This window comes from Sinocyclocheilus anshuiensis, unplaced genomic scaffold, assembly GCF_001515605.1.
Source record: "Sinocyclocheilus anshuiensis isolate Anshui unplaced genomic scaffold, SAMN03320099.WGS_v1.1 scaffold628, whole genome shotgun sequence".
Taxonomy (NCBI): Eukaryota; Metazoa; Chordata; class Actinopteri; order Cypriniformes; family Cyprinidae; genus Sinocyclocheilus; species Sinocyclocheilus anshuiensis.
This window is the reverse complement of record NW_015555750.1, coordinates 1,127,554-1,149,171: the sequence shown is the minus strand read 5'-3', so window position 1 is coordinate 1,149,171 and position 21,618 is coordinate 1,127,554. Positions and strand designations below refer to the sequence as shown.

General features: G+C 37.2%; 3 protein-coding genes across 9 annotated transcripts in view; 1 reads left to right on the top strand and 2 right to left on the bottom strand.

Moving 5' to 3' along the window:
- The window catches only part of LOC107673718 (immunoglobulin-like domain-containing receptor 2), an 18,511-nt gene extending 3,544 nt beyond the window's left edge, over positions 1 to 14,967 (bottom strand). The window contains exons 1-7 of one of the 3 annotated variants that reach the window (XM_016467456.1): positions 14,838 to 14,967; positions 12,521 to 12,850; positions 10,671 to 10,790; positions 6,071 to 6,127; positions 3,774 to 3,920; positions 3,510 to 3,683; positions 1,256 to 1,457 (exon numbers count right to left, since the gene is read on the bottom strand). In XM_016467456.1, the coding sequence (XP_016322942.1) occupies positions 1,256 to 1,457; positions 3,510 to 3,683; positions 3,774 to 3,920; positions 6,071 to 6,127; positions 10,671 to 10,790; positions 12,521 to 12,850; positions 14,838 to 14,883 (1,076 nt within the window). In that variant the 5' untranslated portion in view covers positions 14,884 to 14,967. The remainder of the gene's footprint in view (positions 1 to 1,255; positions 1,458 to 3,509; positions 3,684 to 3,773; positions 3,921 to 6,070; positions 6,128 to 10,670; positions 10,791 to 12,520; positions 12,851 to 14,837) is intronic. The other 2 variants (XM_016467457.1, XM_016467458.1) reach the window with 2 other exon arrangements.
- A 346-nt stretch (positions 14,968 to 15,313) lies between these two features.
- LOC107673683 (cell surface A33 antigen-like) lies at positions 15,314 to 18,708 on the bottom strand. The gene is made up of 7 exons (XM_016467394.1): positions 18,552 to 18,708; positions 17,786 to 17,952; positions 17,441 to 17,654; positions 17,175 to 17,339; positions 16,971 to 17,087; positions 16,467 to 16,602; positions 15,314 to 16,357 (listed from the first exon to the last, which is right to left on the bottom strand). The coding sequence occupies exons 1-7, from the start codon at positions 18,595 to 18,597 to the stop codon at positions 15,928 to 15,930; spliced, it is 1,275 nt and encodes a 424-aa protein (XP_016322880.1). The 5' UTR covers positions 18,598 to 18,708; the 3' UTR covers positions 15,314 to 15,927.
- A 1,360-nt stretch (positions 18,709 to 20,068) lies between these two features.
- LOC107673693 (POU domain, class 2, transcription factor 1-like) overlaps positions 20,069 to 21,618 on the top strand; it is a 20,826-nt gene continuing 19,276 nt past the window's right edge. For all 5 annotated transcript variants that reach the window (XM_016467410.1, XM_016467408.1, XM_016467409.1 and 2 more), the window contains exon 1: positions 20,069 to 20,100. In XM_016467410.1, the coding sequence (XP_016322896.1) occupies positions 20,083 to 20,100 (18 nt within the window). In that variant the 5' untranslated portion in view covers positions 20,069 to 20,082. The remainder of the gene's footprint in view (positions 20,101 to 21,618) is intronic.

Here is a 21,618-nt window from a genome sequence, read left to right as displayed (position 1 = left end):
TTTATACACATATATATATATATATATATATATATATATATATATACAATTTAAAATAACTGTTTTCTATTTTATATGGTGGCCGAGAGAGCTCAGCGCGCTGCAATTTAAGACAACACATGCAAATAGAAAAAGCAAATTAAGAAAACATCTTCTTCAGTTTGACAACACATGTGCTGCAAATACTCGCAACACAACCAAATACAGAAATGTGCTGCAAATACACAAAACACATCCAAACACAAAAACATGCTGCAAACACACAAAACACAACCAAACACGCTGCAAATACACAAAACACATCCAAACACAAAAACACGCTGAAAATACTCACAACACATCCAAACACAAAAACACGCTGAAAATACTCACAACACAACCAAACACAAAAATGCGCTGCAAGTAGCACAGACCACAATGGGGGACCCTAACAATGCTTACAAAAATGAACCATGGTTTATTATAGTAAAAGTAGTAACCATGTATTGATCACCATTTGTATAACCACAGTTGTACAAATACCATGGTAAAACTATGGTTAGTGTGGCTAATTTACCATGGTTTAACTATAGTAACCACTTTTTATTTGTATATATTTTTATATAGAGTAATAATAAATATATATAATATATATAGGCTATTTATTTATTTTAATAGTAAAACCATGATTAATTTTTGTTGGGAAGTTGTAAAAGTAGCCAGCTTACATAACGTTTCAGTTACAGTAATTGTGCATTTCGTCAGCTTATTTAGGCTAATAATATAAAAAAAGCTAAGGAATCATATGATCAGGATGTTAAAAAAAAACAAAAATCTCACCTTTCAGAGCAGACTTTTATAAGCATGTCCCAGGTTCTTCACTTTTTCTGATGTAGTCTGTGCATATTTGCAGCGCGTTCGTATTTGTTTGTGTTGTGAGTATTTGCAACGAGTTTCTGTTTTTGGTTGTGTTGTGAGTATTTGCAGCACATGTGCTGTCAAACTGATGAAGATGATTTCTTAATTTGCAGGTGTTTTTTTCTATTTGCAGCTCTCAGCCACCATAATTTTAATATATTTTAAAATGATATTTATTCTTGTGATGTCAAAGCTAAATTTTCAGCATCATTAATCCAGTCTTCAGTGTCACATGATCCTTAAGAAATCATTCTAATATGCTGATATGGTGCTCAAGAAACATTTCTCTCTTGTGTCTCCAGTTTGAAAACCCCTGTCCTAAATTATTAGGTCATGCACACACACACTTGAATTGTACCTGTTGTCATGCTCATCCAGAGAGTGATTGCTTTGATAATGTGAGGGGCGAAGCCTATGGTCGATCGATGCTGTTCGAATATGCGGCTCATCCATGTGGTCACTGATGGGTGGTAGTGCCTTCCTCTGGACCTGCCGATAGGTCTGCCTGAAGTCTACGTCACCATCATGCAGAGAGCTCAGTTCTGATAGGCTGCCAGCTGCTGACACAATGACATCATCATTAAGGACTTTCTTGATGTTTTTTTTATTGCAGTAACAAATCTGTTGTCATTGTAATATGCAGCAGAAAATCTATCTTTGTGAGAAATTCTGAACTTGGTTAGAATATTATGAATCGTCTTGACTTGCACAATCACAGATGTATTTTAAAGGGATAGTTTATCTAAAAATGAAAAATCTGTCATCAATGTGACTTTAACTGTATGGACAAAAACAATCGAAAGATCCTTCAAGATATCATCTTTTGTGTTCCAAGGAAGATAAAAAAATACAGGTTTGTTATGACATGAAGGTAAATGATGACTTTTATTTGAGAATGAACTATCCCTTTAAGATGAATGTAAAAGACATGTCCACTGGGGAGTGTTCAGATTGGAAACAATCATTGACCTTTAATAGGACACTGATGATGATGATGATGATGATGCATTAGACATGCCATCAGGTGTGTCAGCTGACCATTGGTAGCTTTTCACTAACTCAACTTATCTCAAATTCAGCCTTTCTTTTTTTATATACAAACAAATTCTGTGTACAGAAACATGCTGACTGCATACAGGCTTACATGGATGACCGCCCCCCTTGGTAGGGTGGAACTGCGCCAGGTCCCTCTCTACGTAGTACACAACCTTCATAGCGTCCTGACACTGACTGGCCTGGAGTCGATAGCCACTGCGCACTGTGGACATACACACATGACCTGTGTGTTTCTACTGTGTCCATGTTACTGTACCACACATACAGTGCATTTAAGGTTAAGCCACATGGATGTAACACTCACACAGTACTTAGTTAAGCCTTTAGAGAAGCATGCACATGTACTAGATTTAGGCAATTTTTGCATTCTGGGACAAATTCACTAAATTTAGCCTGCCATAGCACAAAACCCTGTCTTATTCACATACCACCTGCAATCCAACTCAGTCAGTATGGAGGATAAGGAATGCTACTTAAAAATAAAATAAAAAAATACAGTATATTATTTTAAAAATAAAAATACGAATAAATAAATTGGCCAATAAACAGCTATACTTATATATTTGAATGGAGTTAAATGTAAAAATAATAAATCAATACATTGCTTTAAAAATTGACAAACAAAATTTGACATTTAAGGGTCAGATTTACTAACAGCTTGCACCAATGTAAACCCTCTTTTGGCATTAAAAAAACTACTGTCAGGATTTACTAAAGACACAAAATTAGTGCTGAAAAGGTACAGGTCTATTTTTGCAGCTGACCTTATTGCATATGCATTTGTACCAGTTTCCCTTTCAGACACAAAATTTCAGACACACAGAGGTTTGCGCTAGTCAGTTTACTGGTATTTGAGCCATTATGGAAACGATCTGGCTGTGTTCTTTAATTCGCACATTGTCAGTAAATCACCTGCAGAACTTTCCAAGTCCATCGGCGCTTTTATGGGATTGCACTCTCATGCTAATTTGCACTGTTTTGTAAAAAAAACTATTAATATATTTCCTTTTTAAAATGATAGGTTAATATAAAAATAAATTAACGTATTAATAAATATTAATTGGTCAATCAAGTTTAAAAATGCCATTCACTTGTGGGAGGAACCAGTTGCCACTCAGCTGAGGGCTTTTTTACTTGTTGATACACACATACATTGTGAAACCATTCACCATCTTCACAGACAACACAGCTGCTACCTTCACAATGCCAGCAAGCTTTCTGCAATGTTACTATCTTTAAAACTTCAGCTGACATTCTATTTCCTACAAAATCTCATACACAAATACAACAAACACTCTCGTCTCATCTGACCACAATTCCTTTTAACATTTTAAATACTCTGGACAGCCTGAGATTAAAGTTACAGTGCAGTTGAAGATGATATTAGTTGAGTTTGCTTTGAGTTAGATGATGCAGACTTGCTTCAGTCATATGCAGTTACTCAGTGCAAATGCAGATTCACTTGACAGACTTCGGACAGATGTGTTCAAAGAACAAGCAAAGACATTAAAATATTAAGCATTTCATTTTTTATATGCTGCTGTATTGTCACTTACCTCCAGCTATATTGTTTTCTACTGAAGGAGCCACTACAGTCAACTTGGGTTCAATGACGGATGGTGCGGCTGGAGGGACCACAGGAAGCACAGGAAGACCAGGAACGTAGTAAGGTTGATACATGGCAATCTGAGGAGGTTGGCCGCTCTTTGCCATCTTCCCTGCTTCATATACTTTGAAGGGTTAGGAAAGTGGGAATGTTTTTTTCAGATTGTGAATACGGGCAAAGTGTGTGTAGTATGTATGTGTGTTTGTGTACTCACAGTGTTTTGGACAGCAACATGTATCAGGACAGCAGCAGCAGCTTACATAACAACAACAGGAGTGAGGGCAACACTGGCACCAGCAGATCCCAACCAACAACAGGAAGAGCACACTACCAAGGACGACAACTCCCACAAATACCCACTCTAAAGGAGACAAAAAAGACTCATCAGGAGACTTGGTTTCTGTGGCAAAAGCAGATCCTGAAAGAAGTGCTGCCCTGAAATAATTTTTGCCCACAGGATATGAAGTCTCTGATCATGACCAACCACAAGGGAGAGCTTGAATGATGCACAACCTCTTATCTGGACTCTCTTAGGGCCTAATGATGAATTTCCTCTGGGTGTGGTGTTAAAATTCCAACAGTATACATTGCAGACCTCTTATTCAACTCAAGAATGTTCAGAATTATATGCCTCTGAGCCCTTATGGTCGATTGGGGTAATGAACAGGATATAACCAAATTACTTTTTTAGAAGTTGAAATGTTTGTTAGCAGACCACAATAGCAGGACTGGGTTTAAAATATCCCAGTTTGATTTCAGATTGCTTACATCTGCACATCGGCATAATGTTAAATAGCAACAGAGCTTAAAACTTCAAGTTACTTTACAGGTGCATCTAAAAAAATTAGAACATCGTGAAAAAGTAAATTTTTTTGTAACATTTCAAAAAGTGAAACTTTCATATATTCTAGATTCATTACATACATGTAAAGTTTTTTTTTTATTTTGATGATTAGAGCTTACAGCTCATGAAAGTAAAAAAAAACTTTGCATTTAATATGCTTTGATACAACACTCAGTAATGACCTTCTATGACTTACCCTCTTTGTGGAGGGTGTTCATGATTGTCTTCTGGACCATTGCCAAGTCAGCAGTCTTCCCCATTATTGCGGTTTCAAAGAACAAGAGATACCCAGAATTTATATTGTAGGGATGGTCATTTAATGAAACTCAAATGTAAATATTCTAATATTTTGAGATACTGGATTTTTGACTTTCATGAGCTGTAAGCTCTAATCATCAAAATTAAAACAAAAAAAACTTTTGAAATGTTTTACTTTACATGTAATGAATCTAGAATATATGAAAGTTTAACTTTTTGAAATAAGTTACAAAAAATAACTTTTTCACAATATTCAATTTTTTTTAGATGCACCTGCACACACACACACACACACACACACACACACACACACACACACACACACACACACACACACACACACACACACACACACACACACACACACACACACACACACACACACACACACACACACACACACACACACACACACACACACACACACACAACCACACACACTTCATTAGGATATTAGCTAATATATACTTCTATATTTGTTTATACACTTTCATTTAAAAAAGACCAGCTCATGAGTGCCATTTGTTTGTGAATTCTATTGCATGTTTTTGATTCACTAAAACGAACCACTTCATTAGAGTCATTTGTTGGTGAATCAGGCTACACTGGTCACACTGCACGTTATTGCTTGCAGCCTGCAAATACTTATTTTTCGCTATTATTTTGCAGTAGACTGTCTTCTTAGCATGTTCGATTTGGACTGTAAACACAGGTGAAATATGACTTCTTTTACTGCACAATGCAGGAAACACTGGCACATTGCCAATCCTAGGGTTGGAAGAAGCAACACTGAGATCCGAAAATCTGTATTTTTACCCAACCTAATATAATGCACTTTTCAAATGTGAAACAATAAATGTAAGAAGTGTTATTTTTTTATTTACCTTATTTTTTTGCCATCAGATATAGTTTAAAACCTCTTATTTCCATATAATTTGGTGGCGTAAGAACCTATACAGTGAATGCGTGTGTGACAGCATGTCTGCACTTCAAGCTAGCTGTGTGATGAGATGCAGCAAAATTATTGCTCCCATTATAATCAGTGAAGCTGTCTTTAACACAAGTGGCTTAAAATAAAAAAATATATAATGCAAGCAATACTGCTAGCATTCTGAAAGAGAGAAAGCTTCAGCAGAGGGTGAGATGTAAAAGTAAAAATCATGTGATTAGTTACTTAAAGTTATGTAGTATATAGTATAATCTGCAGTAATGTTATGCAACATCAATCATTGATATGTCCTGTAATTTTAAATGATATATATTTTTTTAATTTTCAGAGGGAACAGATCAGATTGGAGCATTTTGGAGTTTGCCGATTGCAGCAGAAAATGAAGCAAGTGAACTGGAAAAGACCTGTGTGAGAGCACCCACTGAAAAGGACAGGGGAGAGAGAGGTATGGCAGGCATACCTGGCATAATCTCCAAATCAAACTCAGGCAGGATGTCATCCAGCACACCTGTCCTACCTGGAGAAGGGAGAAGATCAGACATAAACAGCAGCAGAGGGCAGCAGATGAAAGTTCAAAGTTTAGGGTCGTGGGTAAATGCTTGTGTGTTATTATGAAAAAAGTTACTCTGTTAGTGGCTGTGGATTAATTAAGTGTAAGTTGAAAGCTGATTTGAAAACTTGATTTGTGGTTTTAAGCATGATTGTCGGTTTAGAGACTAAATCAAATGCTAAAGTATAAACAAAGTCTGCATATATATATATATATATATATATATATATATATACAGTACCAGTCAAAAGCTCTGGACACACTTCACTAAATTTATGTTTCTGGTGATGGTTAAATACTTGAAATTTAGGCATGAGTGGATAACAATTTTGGTCACTACTTAATTCCCATTCTTTTAGTTTTGCTACTTCATGGCTGTGATGGCTTTACTGTTATTCTACAATATAAAAATATAAAAAAATAAAGAATGCATACATAGGTGTGCCCAAACATTTCATTGGTAGTGTATGTGCTTAGGTGTGTGTGTGTGTATGTGTGTGCTCGCAGTCACTGACAGATACCAAGAAAAGGGTGAAAGGTCAAACTTGTCTCTGGATGAGAAACTAATTTTAGGCCAGTGCTGTTTTTTTTGTGAAGTTTTGGTTCATAACATTACTTGTAAGGATGATGTATGACCATGCAACTTGTGTATGCAAATGATCAAAGTAACACATGAACATTTAAAGTCAAAAGTAATTAAAATAAAAAATAAATCACTAATAAAAAAGTTAAAAATAAAAATAAAGCTTCCAAGTCCAAACATCAAGCTATATATATACAGTTTGATGTATGTACCATATATGTACTTTTAAATTATAGAATTATACTGGATAAAATGTATTTATAAATACAAAAGATGCAAACAGCAGTGATTTGGAAGCAATGAAAACTGATTTATAAAAATGGGTTAAGATAAAAAAGAGCTCTTGTCTAAACATCATTTCTTTATACAGCTTAGCAACTGACAGTAATGATACGTTGACATGTTGCTGGTTCCCAGGGCTTATGCTACTGTAGATGTGTGCATTCGTTCAGTATTTATATCTGGCCCGAGCACAGATCAGTTTCACTAATGTGCACTAACGGAGAGAGTGAGAAAGAGATGAGGTAGAGGGGGCTTCAGCGGGAGAGACAGAGGAGGAATATGGGAGACTAATTCATCACACAGCCTCATTAACCATCCTGAAAGGGGGGCAAGGGTACATCATCACCATGGAGACAGTGCTGGCATTGTTTGGAATGAAAAGGTGTCCCAGAACACTGTCCAATTACCTTTTAACAAACATCTTCCCTGAGAGAGAAATGAAGGAGTGGCTTTAGATGTACTGTCTATTTTACACTGAGTGTACTTTGTCAATGACTGGCATAGCGCCAAAAATCAAGAGCATTCTCACCACCTAAACTGGCCGCAGTGTTTAGCCTAAGACCCCAAATTTTGACTGTATACAAATCCTAATGCAACAAGTGTGCAGAAGACATAATCTTATCTGTTAAAATCAGCATGAAGTCATCCTATATGTTTTCTAAACTGAACAATTCATTCATGCATTTAATGTCTTCTTTTAATTTTGACATTTCGAAATGAACTGGATAAAAGATTTGTCACTACTCCCATTTCGTTGTGACTTTGTAAACATTCAAATTTTACGGGTCTTCACAAAATGCCACAAGTCTTTAAACTGAATGAGAGGGTGCCATAAAAATAACTGCCCACTGTCAGAGCAGATTTATCCCTGAGTGACAGGAAGTGCTGAGCTGGCAGACAGGAAGAGGAATAATATCCAAGTCCTCTATGCCTCTGTTACAGTCATTAAACCAACCGTAACCTGAGAGTAAAGGGGACCTCACGAAGAGATGTAGAGACATGAAAAGAGAGACAGGCAGAGATATAGGGAAGGCAAGCTGTGTAGTATAGACTGCAAGTAATTATCAGACTTTTTAAAGGGTTAGTTCACCCAAAAATGAAAATTCTGCCATTAATTACTCCCCCTGCCATTAATTCCAACCCTGTAAGACCTTTGTTCATCTTCAGAACACAAATTAACATATTTATTTGATGAAATCCAAGAGCTTTCTGACCCTGTATAGACAGCAATGCTACTATCACGTTCAAGGCCCAGAAAAGTAGTAAAGAAAAATAGTCCATGTGACATCAGTGGTTCAACCGTAATATTATGAAGCTACGAGAATACTTTTTGTGTGGAAAGAAAACAAAAATAATGACTTTATTCAACAATTTCTTCTCTTTGTCAGTGCCAATAGCCTTGTGGGCAGCACGCCGATATATAGCACCATTGCGCTTCGGGGCATCCCGAGTTCAAGTCCTGGCTTGCAGACCTTTCCCGGTCCCGTCCCCCTCTTTCTCTCCCACTTTGCTTTCTGTCTAAACACTGTCCTATCAAAATAAAGGCTAAAATGCCAAAATTAAATCTTTAAAAAAAGATTCTCTTCTATGTCAGTCTTCGATGCATGTTCACAACAGTACCACGATGCATATGTGTGCATTCCTCTGCTTGTAAACAATGCATAGTGCATACGGGTTCTGAGTCAGAACGCAATTATTGAATAAAGTCGTTCTTTGTTCTTGTAGCTTCATAAACTTAATGTTGATCCACTGATGTCACATGGACTATTTTAACAATGTCCTTACTACCTTTCTGGGCCTCGAACATGATAGTTGCATTGCTGTCTATGCAGGGTGAGAATGCTCTCGGATCTTAATTTGTGTTTGAAGATGAACGAAGGTTCTTACCGGTTTGGAATGGCATGAGGGTGATTAATTAATTGCAGAATTTTCATTTTTGATATTTCCATTAAAGGGATAGTTCACCCGAAAATTTTACCTCTATGATTTTTTTCTTCTGCGGAACACAAAACAGGATATTTTGAAGAACTGTTTTTGTCCATGAAATAAAAGTCAATGGGGTCCAAAACAGCAATGAACCCCAATGACTTTCAGTGTATAGACAAAAAACCAAAACAAAACAAAAAACAGATCACCTACCCCTTTAAGAGCAAATAATTATGCGTTTTTGCATATAACTAACTGCAGCTGTGTGTGTCCTATAACACTATTATGACGACTGAGAGAAAATGAATTAAAAGTTAATATGGTATATGTTTTCAGCCGAAGGGGATAACCAAAACATCACATGAAATTTAAAGCAACTGTGTGTTCGTAAATAGCCTATATCACTGTCGTAATTACAAAATATAGCTGTACACATGCATTTGTTGTTGCGGTAAAACAATCCACAGTTTTGGCAGAATTTCGTACCCACTCACCAAGCTATATACTCCCAGAACATTAGAGGGGAAGCATGAAAAATAAACAGAAGGCATTCACCTTATTACAAGTCAGAGTGAATTGAACTTACATTTCAAGTAAAAAAAAAACGTATAGTTGCTTTAACTGTTTAGAATAATAACCTACTTTTTTCCACAGTAATTTGTTGTCTAAGAAAATGTGATCACTTTCTTGGTAAGACATTGCTAAAGAGGTGAGTTTAATTTGATGTTTTGACTTTGCACTAAAATTGTTTTAATTAATTTAACTGAATTCTGAATATAGTAAGCCTACTGTTCATTTTTACTGTGCAATCTCCTAATCCTAAGTAATAATAGTGTTGCTTTCCTTGGCATCCACCACTAACAATCAAGAGCTAAACTGTAAGTAAAACATGACTACACAGCATGTTTGATGAAATAGGGAGTGTCTGGTACAAAGTCAAACTTTTAACCACCAATACTCCAGATTATACTCTCCACTTCATAAACCAATTAAATCTTGATTACTCAGAGGGCAGCAGTGACTTCCTCCACTTCTTAGCGTCTACATAACACTCTCATTGATCCTCCTGTGTAAGCTCTAACCCTCTCATGGTTTTTTCTCTTCACCGTACAGGACTGCTCTGGAGGCCCTGGCATCCCCTAGCCCCTGAAACTCCCTTCGTTCCCATGGAAACAGCTTAAGAAGTGGCTTATATTGCTCACGTCGATAACAGTCAGTTATTTACTCTTTGTCTGGCATGAGGCGTCTGACTTTGCTTTGTCCAGCTGACACAGAAATAATGAATGCTGTTAGGGTCAGTCCCACAGCACCAAACAAATTGTTTCTCTCCACAGTGTTCCTGCCAGGACGTGTAAAATATGTGAGGTTTTCCTGATCTGCCGGGGCACAAATGAACAATAGCGTCTCTTATTAAGGATCTGAGCCCTGTCGAGAGGCATGTGCCGTTTGGTTGTCGTCATGGCAGCGCGTGTAAGTAGACTCAGGAATTCAGACAGGGATTGGCATTAACAATCATTTAGACACAATAACCATGCGCACACAAAAATAAACATTTTTGTAAACTCTGTAAATAATCACAAATATTGAGTCCCTAAAGCATAGCATTCACTGGCACTTTTTCAAGCAATTCAAACCTTTCTAAAACCATGTTATACAGTACAGACAATGACTGGCTTTTTTGTAGTGTTGACTTGAAGGATATGCACTCATGAGACTCACCCTGCACCAGTAGCTCCACCTGACCTTCATTTTTCCCTTCCAGGTCATCAGAAATGATCACCTTACAGAAATACACACCGCTGTCGCCCCACTGCAGCTGTCCAATGCGCAGATCTGCTTCTGAAAAAGCCAGAAAATATTTGCTTATAACCCAAGCTGTTTAACTGACCGTTCGCAGTGAGTTTGATTGACAGGCGATCTGACCAATCATAATGCCGAATCTGCCATTTTTGTCCGACAAACAAATCAGACAGGAAAGCAGATTAACATCGGTGGACTTAAACTTGAAAAAATGTGTGTATTGAGATCTTTCCGCGGTTGAAACAAGATACCTTCTGATGTTCATTCATGTTTATTTCATGCGATAACTAGTAAAGAGGAAGAGATGATCGGTTTACTTGCCGCATGAACTGAGGTGCATGACACATTAAAGAGCCACAAACCGGTTTTTATTGTTTGAATTTCTTTAAAAATGAAAACGTTTTCAGTGTCGTCTTTGCTCCGCGATGTATTTTTCACTGCGTGAGAGCGGCATGGCTTGTCGGACATAGCAAAAGTAACGAAGGGGGGGCGGGTCTTTGCGAAGGGTCAAATGTAGTGGAGTAAATGTTTCATTTTAATATTTACAATTTTTGGTTTACACAGTAACATAAAAACGTATTAAGCTGTCAGTTGCATGATTTACTTTTAGCACCGAACATTTTTAATCAGTAGGAACAACACATTATTCATACTTATTATCTTTCTGTAATATTTTGTCAGAACAGTCATAGTCTTTGTTGGAGAGGTGACTGGAGGAGGAAGAGCTTTGATGCCTAAGTCAGAGGAGAGGGTGTTTGCGTTTGATAAGGAAAGCCGTGGGGGTGTTTTGTGAGACCTTTATGAGGTCCAGCCCCCTGACCATTGTGCGACCTAGAAAAAAAACAGCCCTATTTAAGGAACAGGAAAACACAGCACAATCGGCTGGGTTTCCTAAGCGGGAGATGGATTACGCACAAGACTGCAGACTTGAGAGTAGAGCAGGCTCAAAATGTAATAACATAACAAGATGATTTTATTACACAGTGGCCTCAAGAAGTATTTGGACCATTAAGCCAGAGTTAAATGTCATTTTATGAATGTCATTGCATTAAATAGAAATATTAAATAAGTAGCATCTGCAAACAAATTATGCCAGACCTTTTTTTTTAGAACTGATGTCATTTTGTAGTTACTTTTAACTAACTGAATCCCAGTGTTTGTGGCAGTATGAATTAGTTCCCCTCATGTTCACACAGGTGTGCTAGCAGAGTAACCATATATATTTGCAATATATTACATTTTGTGATCAAATAAATGCAGCCTTGGTGCGCACAATTACCCAAACCAATTGACACCCCAAATGTGTCCAAATATCTACAGTATATTGCTTGAGCTGCCTTTATAAAATAAATTCCACTTTGGTCATTTTTTTTCTATGCAATTAAATTATATATTTTTAATTGTAGACTAGATCCATATTTGATCTATATTTTGGACAGTGTTGCTTCATGAATTTATCTAATCTTGATGTTATTAGGCTGGAAACCTGTTGACCTTTTTACAGTTTTGTTTTTGAGACTAACCTGTTGAGTTGACTAGTTAATAAATGATAATGGAAGTCCCTTTGTGAACCATTAAGTTGGAATTTCACATTCCAGGTGACCAATGTTGTCATTTTGTGCAACTTATTTATCCATAAACACTGAAAGGTTTATAAATGATCAAATTCAATATTCTGCCTTATATTTGATTTAACTTCACCTCCAATCAAACTAAATCTCTTAAAAAACACACACACACACACTTATAAGACAACAGAAACGCATTACTGTTAATGATGGAGATGTCTCTTCCTTTGTAGTTCTCTGCTAAGGTCATGGAAGATCCTTGTGCTGAGGCCACTATGCGGACAGTGCGGCTGTTGTCAGAGCAATCCAGATGAGACGAGGCTCCCAGATCAGATACATGGACTCCCAGGGACTCAGGAAATGTGAAGGAATCCCGAGTACGGTCTGTACAGTAGGACTTGTACCACCACTGCACCACGGCGGTTTGAGAGGAGTGGGTGGTGTAATGACATGGAAGAACGATTGAGGAGAACAGCATAGCAAACTTCTTCTCATCTTTCACAATCACCTGTACACCATTACAATTTTGCACTGTGCCAAAAAGAGAGAAGGAGATTTAGTGAGAAAAAAAAAGGTAAACATTACTGAATGACTGTAACACAATTACACTTACGGCTGAATACACTACACAAGTTGACACTAGTTGATGAAAGTCAGAGCTAGTCTGCAGATTTCACAGAAAAGAGTATGATATGCACAGACTTTAATTCATTAGCTATCCAGTTGGAGGATATCACATATTGTTTTCATTTGTCATGCATCTCCTTGTAACAAGGTATGTGTTTCAATGATTTTGTTGTGTTTTGGAACAGTTTGAAAAGTCTGTGATCCTCAGTCATTTAGTGTATGATGGCTAGTTTATCTCTGTAACAATTTATAAGGTCGGCAAGTGGTGTGTGTGTGTGTGTTTCTAAGCATGAAAGAGTGTGTTTGTCCAGCTGTGTGTGGGAGATTATGAAACGCTGACAAAATCAGAGAAGGTCTGATCTGCTGGTGTGAAAAACAAAGAGACTAAGAAAGAAAGAAAGAAGTGTGAGTAAAGAAAGTTAAATTCCATGCTATGCAGGGGGCGCAGAGAGGTGGGGGCTGTCATTTTTTGGAGAGACGTCACCGGCTCTGACTGTTTGATTGGGGTGGGGTGGTGAAACTGAAATATTCTGAGAAAACTCTTACAAAAGATCAAGTTGAGTACAAGTAGGGAGGAGGTCTCTCCCACAAACACAGAGATACTGTAACTCTTGTCAAAGGGTGGAGCACATTGCATAAAAATATACAACAACAAGTCACCACAGATGTCTGGATGAGATCTTCACTCATTCATTGTTGCCCTAGAGGAAATGGAGCAACTTCCTGAGCATTTTCCAACTGTACTTTAGAATGCTCGTGTTGCTGAGGGGAATGTAGGCGAGAATTCTGGAATACATTCATTAATGCTCCGTTCAGGGTAGATGGGGTCCTCCTTTTGTCCTCTCTGTTGCCTGTTTGACTCATTGTTTGCCATTATGGTGAGCCCCCACCCACTAAGATTCAGTGCAGGAGGGGGATGTTGAGGTCCCACCAATAAGACACACTCATTGACTCAGTCATCCATGAACACCCAATTAGGTTAAAGAGATTTAAACCAAGCCGTTACTAGCAGACAACTTTACTTGATTATATGTGTTAATGAAATGCTGATGCTAACCTAACTATTACAGGGAGGCATATTACTATCACGTGCTATTGAAAATAGTATTCAGCTCTTTACCAGCTCAAAACAACTTTTCCCTAAAAAAATGTATGCACATTCCCTCTTCTGAGAGGGTTTTTATGGAGTGTAGTTTTAGTTCTCAAAGTTGGCCACTGACATAGGCCTACTCGTAAAATATCATCATATATTGTATTGTCTCTGTTGCATCCACCCTTCAACAACTGATACAATGCAGCTGCACTCCCTGACACACATTCCAGCAGCACTTCCCACAATTCTCTCCCACAATAACAACTTTGGGATGATAAATAGTTTCAAATGTTTGTCTAGGCTGTATAATTAAAGAAGGCTAGGTAAAACTTTAGTTGTGATGTGAAATCCCTTTTATACATTACACATATGTATACATTTTATAATAATCAGTAATAAAGATTAATATATTATGCTGAACAGAGAAACATACTGATTTAAATCAGAGTAATATATTTTATTAATTTATTTATTTTAGTTTATTTTAGTTATTAAGTTAACTTGAAGCTTGTCAAAAGTTAGAATGTAACGGACTCATTTAACAATAAAAAGCGTAAAAATAATAATGATTTATTTGATTTTTTTTAAAAAGTCAATAAATAAAAATGGTAAATTGTAAATGCATTGTCAGGTGTAAATTTAAATGGATTATAGTAAAACCCGTCACAGGGACCCGTGATCAATCTAAAAACAAAGCCGGGCTCAAGGTTTTCTAAGCTCTCAACCTGATGCTTTAGTTGTGTGTCCCAGTTTTCTGTATTTCTATATCGCGGTCAAATAGAAAACAGATCAACTCACGTGAAAATAGCATGAATGGAATCCAGAATCCGTGTAACAAAACCATGATCCAGTTTAGTTCGGTTTAGTTTACAGGTATGTAGTCCATCTTCTCCCGGACTGTTATTCGCTTAAATTCATCTCTGTCTGCTGCGCTGGTCAGAATGAGCGGACTGTACCACTTTATTAAAAGGGGAAGCGACTGTGAAAACTAAAAACTAATATATTAAAAGATGCTAAACGGTTGTCGCCGAGTTGAAAACAAAACCCGAGTGCATTTTTGTACCCAATGAAACGGATGTCAAAGAAATATGAGAAACTACTTTATATAACAGCCACAGAAACTGTCTCACACTTTTTTAAAGTGGATGCGTCTGTCAGACAAATACGGCAATATTGCATTAAACGTAGGCTAAAGGGAAAAAAAGATACTTTAAGGTGACTTCAAGTGTGAGTTGAAAGCATTATTATGTGTTTATTATGTATTTTGTGTTTGCTGTTGTTCCAAAGACACATTTTATTGGGGAAAAATAAATGAAACCGTTTACTTTTAATTAAGTAGGCTGGGTCGAATCACCTTTTATTTAGACTATGAAAAGCAGGTGTGTGTAACATCAATTAGTTCCAGCCATGTAATGTACACAAATGTAAAAAAAATAAAATAAATAAAATTAAAATAAAAATGCCCTTAAGAGGGCAGTTTACATTAGTGTGTATTTACATGTGAACCCCTGCCTATAAAAAAATAAATGAATGCATCCATGATTCAGAAGAACAGTCCGAATAAAAATGTCAATTACTTTAGCTAACAGACATAAAACAACTTTTTTGCTGTATACAAAATTCTATTAAAATCCTGTAAAATCAAATCAAAAAGGATGATTCATCGGCAGGTATACAGCACAATTTGATTTGATTATCAACACAGGGGAAAATATAGGCTAATAAAACAATAGAACAATATAGTAGCTTCAACAACATGTTTAAACAACTTCAGAACAAAAATAAACACTGGATACCATCTTGACATAGTGGTTGTCCTTTTAGCAAAAAATTTTGGTGGTGGTCATAATAATTAAATGGTTCGATTATCATACTGATCTTGCTGATTTTATCTATAGCGATCTCTTTGGTCATCATAGCGATCTCTGAGGTCATCACGACTACCTCTACGTTCGTCATAGCGATCTCTGAGTTCATCACGGCTTCCTCTGCGGTCATCATAGCGATCTTTGAGCTCATCACGGCTTCCTCTGCGGTCATCGTCGCGGTCTCTGAGCTCATCACGACTACCTCTGCGGTCATCATAGCGATCTTTGAGCTCATCACGGCTTCCTCTGCGGTCATCGTCGCGGTCTCTGAGGTCATCACGGCCTCCTTGATTGAGGTCATCACGGCTACCTCTGCGGTAATCAAAGTGATTTTTGAGGTCATCAATGCAAGCTTTGTCAGTTCCCTCTTCAGTGATCACCATGATGTCTGTATTCCCGTCCTCAGTATTTTCTAGTGGTGGGTTGTCATGGTATTCCACCATTGGATTCCTGAGGCAATAAACAAACATACAGATGGGTAAAAACATATCCTAACAACCTACCACCCAAAAACCAACAATCACTTCATCTATTACTTTGAGAGCATATGGAGACCTACTCCATTTCATAGTCTTTTGGTTTCTGTTTCTGTTTCTGTTTCCGTTTGCGGTAGCAGCAGATGATGACTATTATGAGCACTGTAACTCCAGCAATACAACCAGACACAATGCCGATTGTAGCAAGATTCATAGAGGCTGTAAAAACAGAAAGACATGGAAATTAAAATCAGTCAAGGGTCATCAGAGGTCAATATTTCACACATTAAACATTTTACTACTGTAAGGTACCTGCACATATCAGAATACCAGTAAACCCAAATGGTAAGCATGAAGGCCCACCCCTGAACCTCACCAAAACATATAATAGTTAAACATTTTTGTGTGTGTTTTGGAGTAACAAACTGATAAGAGTGTACACAGTAAACCAGGTCAATTGTCATGTTGACATTAAGCTATAATATCAAGATCTTTAATATCAATACATGGTAAAATAGCTGGTAATCTGACTAAAATAAATGATCACCTTAAAAAGAAAGAAAGCAGGCAAATGTGGCAATACTCACACGGCATTACGGACAATGTCATGTTACATTTGGCTGATCCGACCTTATTGCTTGACAGGCAAATATAGTAACCCGACGTCTCCATGGACACATTGACCAAAGACAGAACTCCATCCTCTGTTGCACAAAATAATGTTTAAACTACAGCATAGAGTGACAACATATGTAATTACTCTAGTCCATTGAAAGAGAGACAGAACTTACTTTCGGTGGTTTTGAGAGGAAATGCTTGAGGGACATTTTTGACATTATATCTCTCCCATTTGTATGTTGGTGTAGGTGAGCCCTCCTCAGAGACACAGGTTAGGCTAATATTGTGTCCGTATTCTGCTGTGCCTACTACCTTACAAAGGGGTTGTGATGGTGCAACTGCAAAAAAAAATGTAGATATTCATTCAACATTCGAGAAGGATTCTTCTCACCATGTATATATGGACTTTTCTTTTGAGAAAAAGTGCCAAAGATCTTACCCTGAACCAAAAGAAAAGTAGTGTCAGCTGTTTTGCCTTCAATGTCTCCAGGAATCTGAACAAAACATCGAATTCTTCTGCTTTCTTTAAGAGTGACTTGTTTTAGAGTCAATTTCGATGTTTTTGCATCAAGGTCAGTTTCTATCACGGCTTTGCCTTGATAGTCTGGTCCAATGTCTACTTTACCATAGGAGTAATAGTTACCGAAAATGACCTATGAGGCCAAAACAAAGAACCATTTAATGGCTTCATTGTGATAGTTTATTCATTATTACACAGTTATTGTTTTTACACTAATGATGGTTAATAGTGTTTTGGTAGACAGTTGAAATTGTTCTGGCTTACCTTCTCCCCAGATGTCTCATCAGCATCACCAGTCCATGTTATAACGATAAGATCATTTGTTGGACTTTTAGGTTTAAAATTACATGTAAGGGTGACATCATCACCCCTGGCAACCTCCACGGTAGCTTGACTCATCTTCACTTCCAGTCCAAAACTAGCTGACATCACTATGAGGCAAAGAGAGAGAGAACTTCGTGCATATCATTTTCAAAATGCAAAATGTTGTTTTTTTTTTTAATGCAGGAATTAATAATATTTCACAAAGGTTTCAAAAAACATTACACAGAATTGAAAAATGATTTTAAGATAAAAGGGAAAGATCTGAAAATATTTATTAAAATTACTTTCTACGTTTGAAAATGTTCTCACTTACAGTATAACAAATCACAACGTTAGTTTATCAGTAAACTCGGTGTGGTTATATTATTACACATTCTGATAAATATTAACTTAATGATATAATTTATTAAATTCTTTCACATTAATACATTATGGTATTTAAGAATGCATAAGTCTGCTGATGCTGTGTATTGTGTCTATGTAAATGAATGAATGAAATAAGTAGCTGAAAAAATCCGCCATTTTGTAGCTCTTGTGAGAACAAAGAACATTAATACTTGAAAACATATCCTTTAACAAATGTTACATATAGAGCAACTGAAAAGAAAACAAATCACTGACACAAACTAATTTATCTAACATAATGTCATTGATTTGATCTTGACTGCTGTACTCATTGTGAATGTCAGGAAACCGACCACCTCACCTGATATTAAACATAGGCTGCAAAAAATCAGCTTCCAGTTGGTCATTTTGTCGTTTTCCAATCACACTGCAATAGATGGTGGTTCTCAGGTAGATTTTTATAAAGATTTTTTTATATATCCTTATCTCTTGGCTTCCTGTGTGCTCACCCGAAACTGTTTTGCTTCTGCGCCTGTGTCTACCACACCTTTATTGCACTTTGGACTCTTATCCTCTTCCTCAAAGTTTTACAAGTTAGGTTGTAACAAAATGGCAGATGTGATATTAGTACAGATTAGGAGTCATTGCTGGAAAATGAACTGACATGCAAGGGGAAGGGGATGTTTACATAGCTAGCAATAAGGGACATATTAAATGTTACAGTTTGAACCTCCCTGCATTTTATTCAGGATGACTTGTGTACAATATCACTTGATAAAGCATAAGATTTACATGCGCATGCTTTGCTATGTGATTGTTTAAGTAATATTAAAAATATTTTTATTTTTAATGTCTTGGAACAACCCATCTAAATGTTGTTGGTCTAACTGGATGTGTATTCCAGCTGTGGTGCGTTGCCACACAAAACCAGCAGATGGTAGTCCAGGAGACATAATTGAAATACAGGCACTTTGTGAACAGGTCATTTTTCCATTTGGTAAAGAACTATTCATCTTTACCAGACACCATGCTCACAGAAACATCAGTTTCTATTTACTGCTCAACTGTGCTAGTTAACAGACTTGCTCTCACTCTTTCCATATAGGCTATTTAATTTAAGCCCTTTTATTGTTTTCAGATAATTTCTGTCAGATTCAGTAAAGAATATGCTATAAATATCAATTTTGGTAACGGAATCAAAATTTGTAACATTGTCAAAAATAGCTAAATAGACGAGTTTTCCCTTTTTTTTGCAAAATTGCTTTTATAAAACAATTTTTTTTTTTAAATAGTGCTTCATCCGCTTTTTTTAGTCATATGTGACTCAGTAAGTACAGAAGCAGTCATGGCATTTTGGTCTTTCAGTATGTTATACAGCTTTATTTATTATTATTTTATTGCATTATTTTATATTAACTTGTAGCAAGATGTACTGTTATTAAAAAAAATAGTTGAATAATACAGTTTTTATAAAATATGTGAGATGTGGTTAAATTGTGATTAAAAAGTGCTTAAAATTAATTTGTAAAATGGACACTTAAACATATTGTCTCTGTAAGCTTTCTTTCTTTCTTATTAATTCACTACATTGTTCATAAAACAAAGCTTTTCTCCCGTTCTTTTGGTTTTTGCACATGCCCAATAACGCATGCAAGGTATACATGTGTCCAAAGTGTATTTAAAAGTTGAAAGTGTAATTATGGTTAACGATCAATGTCAGCGTGTTCTTTGGAGGTGGTTCTGGGTGAGTTGAGTCGCACTGATCTGATGGGAACTCTCAGATCTGCCATGCTGATGCTGTGTGAGTGAGTGCGTCGGTGAGCCTCTGTATTGTGTTTTGAGGATTTGGGCTTAAATATTCAAAATGGCGGACGGAGGATCAGCGAGTCAAGATGAGAGTTCAGGACCAGGTAATCATTACTGCATTTTACATATTCATATTCATATTCAAACACTCTTTCTCTCAACCCAATAAAGCGCGGTAGGGAAAGCGTAAACAAAATACTCAAACCCGATATTGCATTCATATGCACCCTTTAAATAAACGTATCGGGGAATAATTCTCTGTCTGTGCGACGGTGAAACTGGCGATGCAGTGCGACGGCAAAATTAAAGGAAAATGCCTCCTTTGTGTTACTAGAGCAGCCGCGTTACATATTCATACTGCCGCCGAGAAATCGCCGCTTTGCATATTTTATTAGTCATAATCGGCGACAGCTCGCGGGGTTTTGCACTTTCCCCGGTCAGAGGTTGTTAGAATTTTACAGTTAATCATAACTAAAGGCTGCTGTGTGCATGCTAAGCGGCTAATGCTACTCCAGCGGCTTTGTGTTGCTGTATTGTGCCGTGAGCCAATCCCACATATAAAGCTTTGAATATTCATTCGCTCGCAATCAGCCGGCGTCTGCGTAACGTGTTTACGGTGAAAATATTAAAGAGCAGAGCAGCTGGGGCTTGCTTGGTGTACAGTTAGGACACGGCGTGATTTTTTTTAATGCCTATTCTGTTGCCTTTTGTGCCCATTGCAGGCGTGTAGCCCTGTTATGTTATTCATGTGGGCCTTCTAGAGCTCAGAATGCGCTGTTCAGCATATTCTATCAGAATGAATCCATTTCATTGTCGAAGGATGGTGGAACGTGCCAAAATGGAACTCTGACGGCAGTTTATACAATGTATCCAGTCCGGTTGTGGCAAATTGATACTTTGTAGCACAGCCGGTGTTTCTGTAACGTTTTATCAGTCCGTCTGCTCAAGATGTATGCAGGCATTATGCCAGCTTTATTTGCTAGTCTAATAGCCAGACGATCCTCAAATAGAGCATAGCTTCTCCGCTATTGTTCCAGAAGCTGTATGCTTGTGTATTTAGTAGGGGTGTAACGATTCACTCGTTCTATCGATGCATCGATTACAAACCCTGACGATGCAATGCATCGATCTTGAACATGGATTTTTGAATCGTGAATCGTCGATTTTGGACAGTAATCGATTAAAAACGCTAAGAATCGATTGAATCGCGATTTCTATAGCGATTCAATGCTTTCAAAATATATGCACATTATATTACTACAAGCAGGAATTAATGGAGACCTTGAACAGTGTTGGTGCCTCGCATCTCTCCTTCACGCGTTCCACTATTTACCGCCTGTGACTGTCACAGGATTGCGCTCGCGCTCAGCAGCTGATGTGTGATCTCTCCTTAGTTCTCGTGGCCAGTAATGCTAAAGTGAAGTAGTTTTGCTTTTCTGTAGTTTTTCAATGGCTCTCGGTCATATCGACGACATTACCTGAGCAGTCGAAGGCTGCGTATTTATTGCATGTACAGAGCAAAAATTTAAATTTCCAAAGCATGCGCAGTTCCATTGAATGATAAATGTGTTTTAAATTGGTCATATGATGCGATTTCAAGTTTTCCTTTCTCTTTGGAGTGT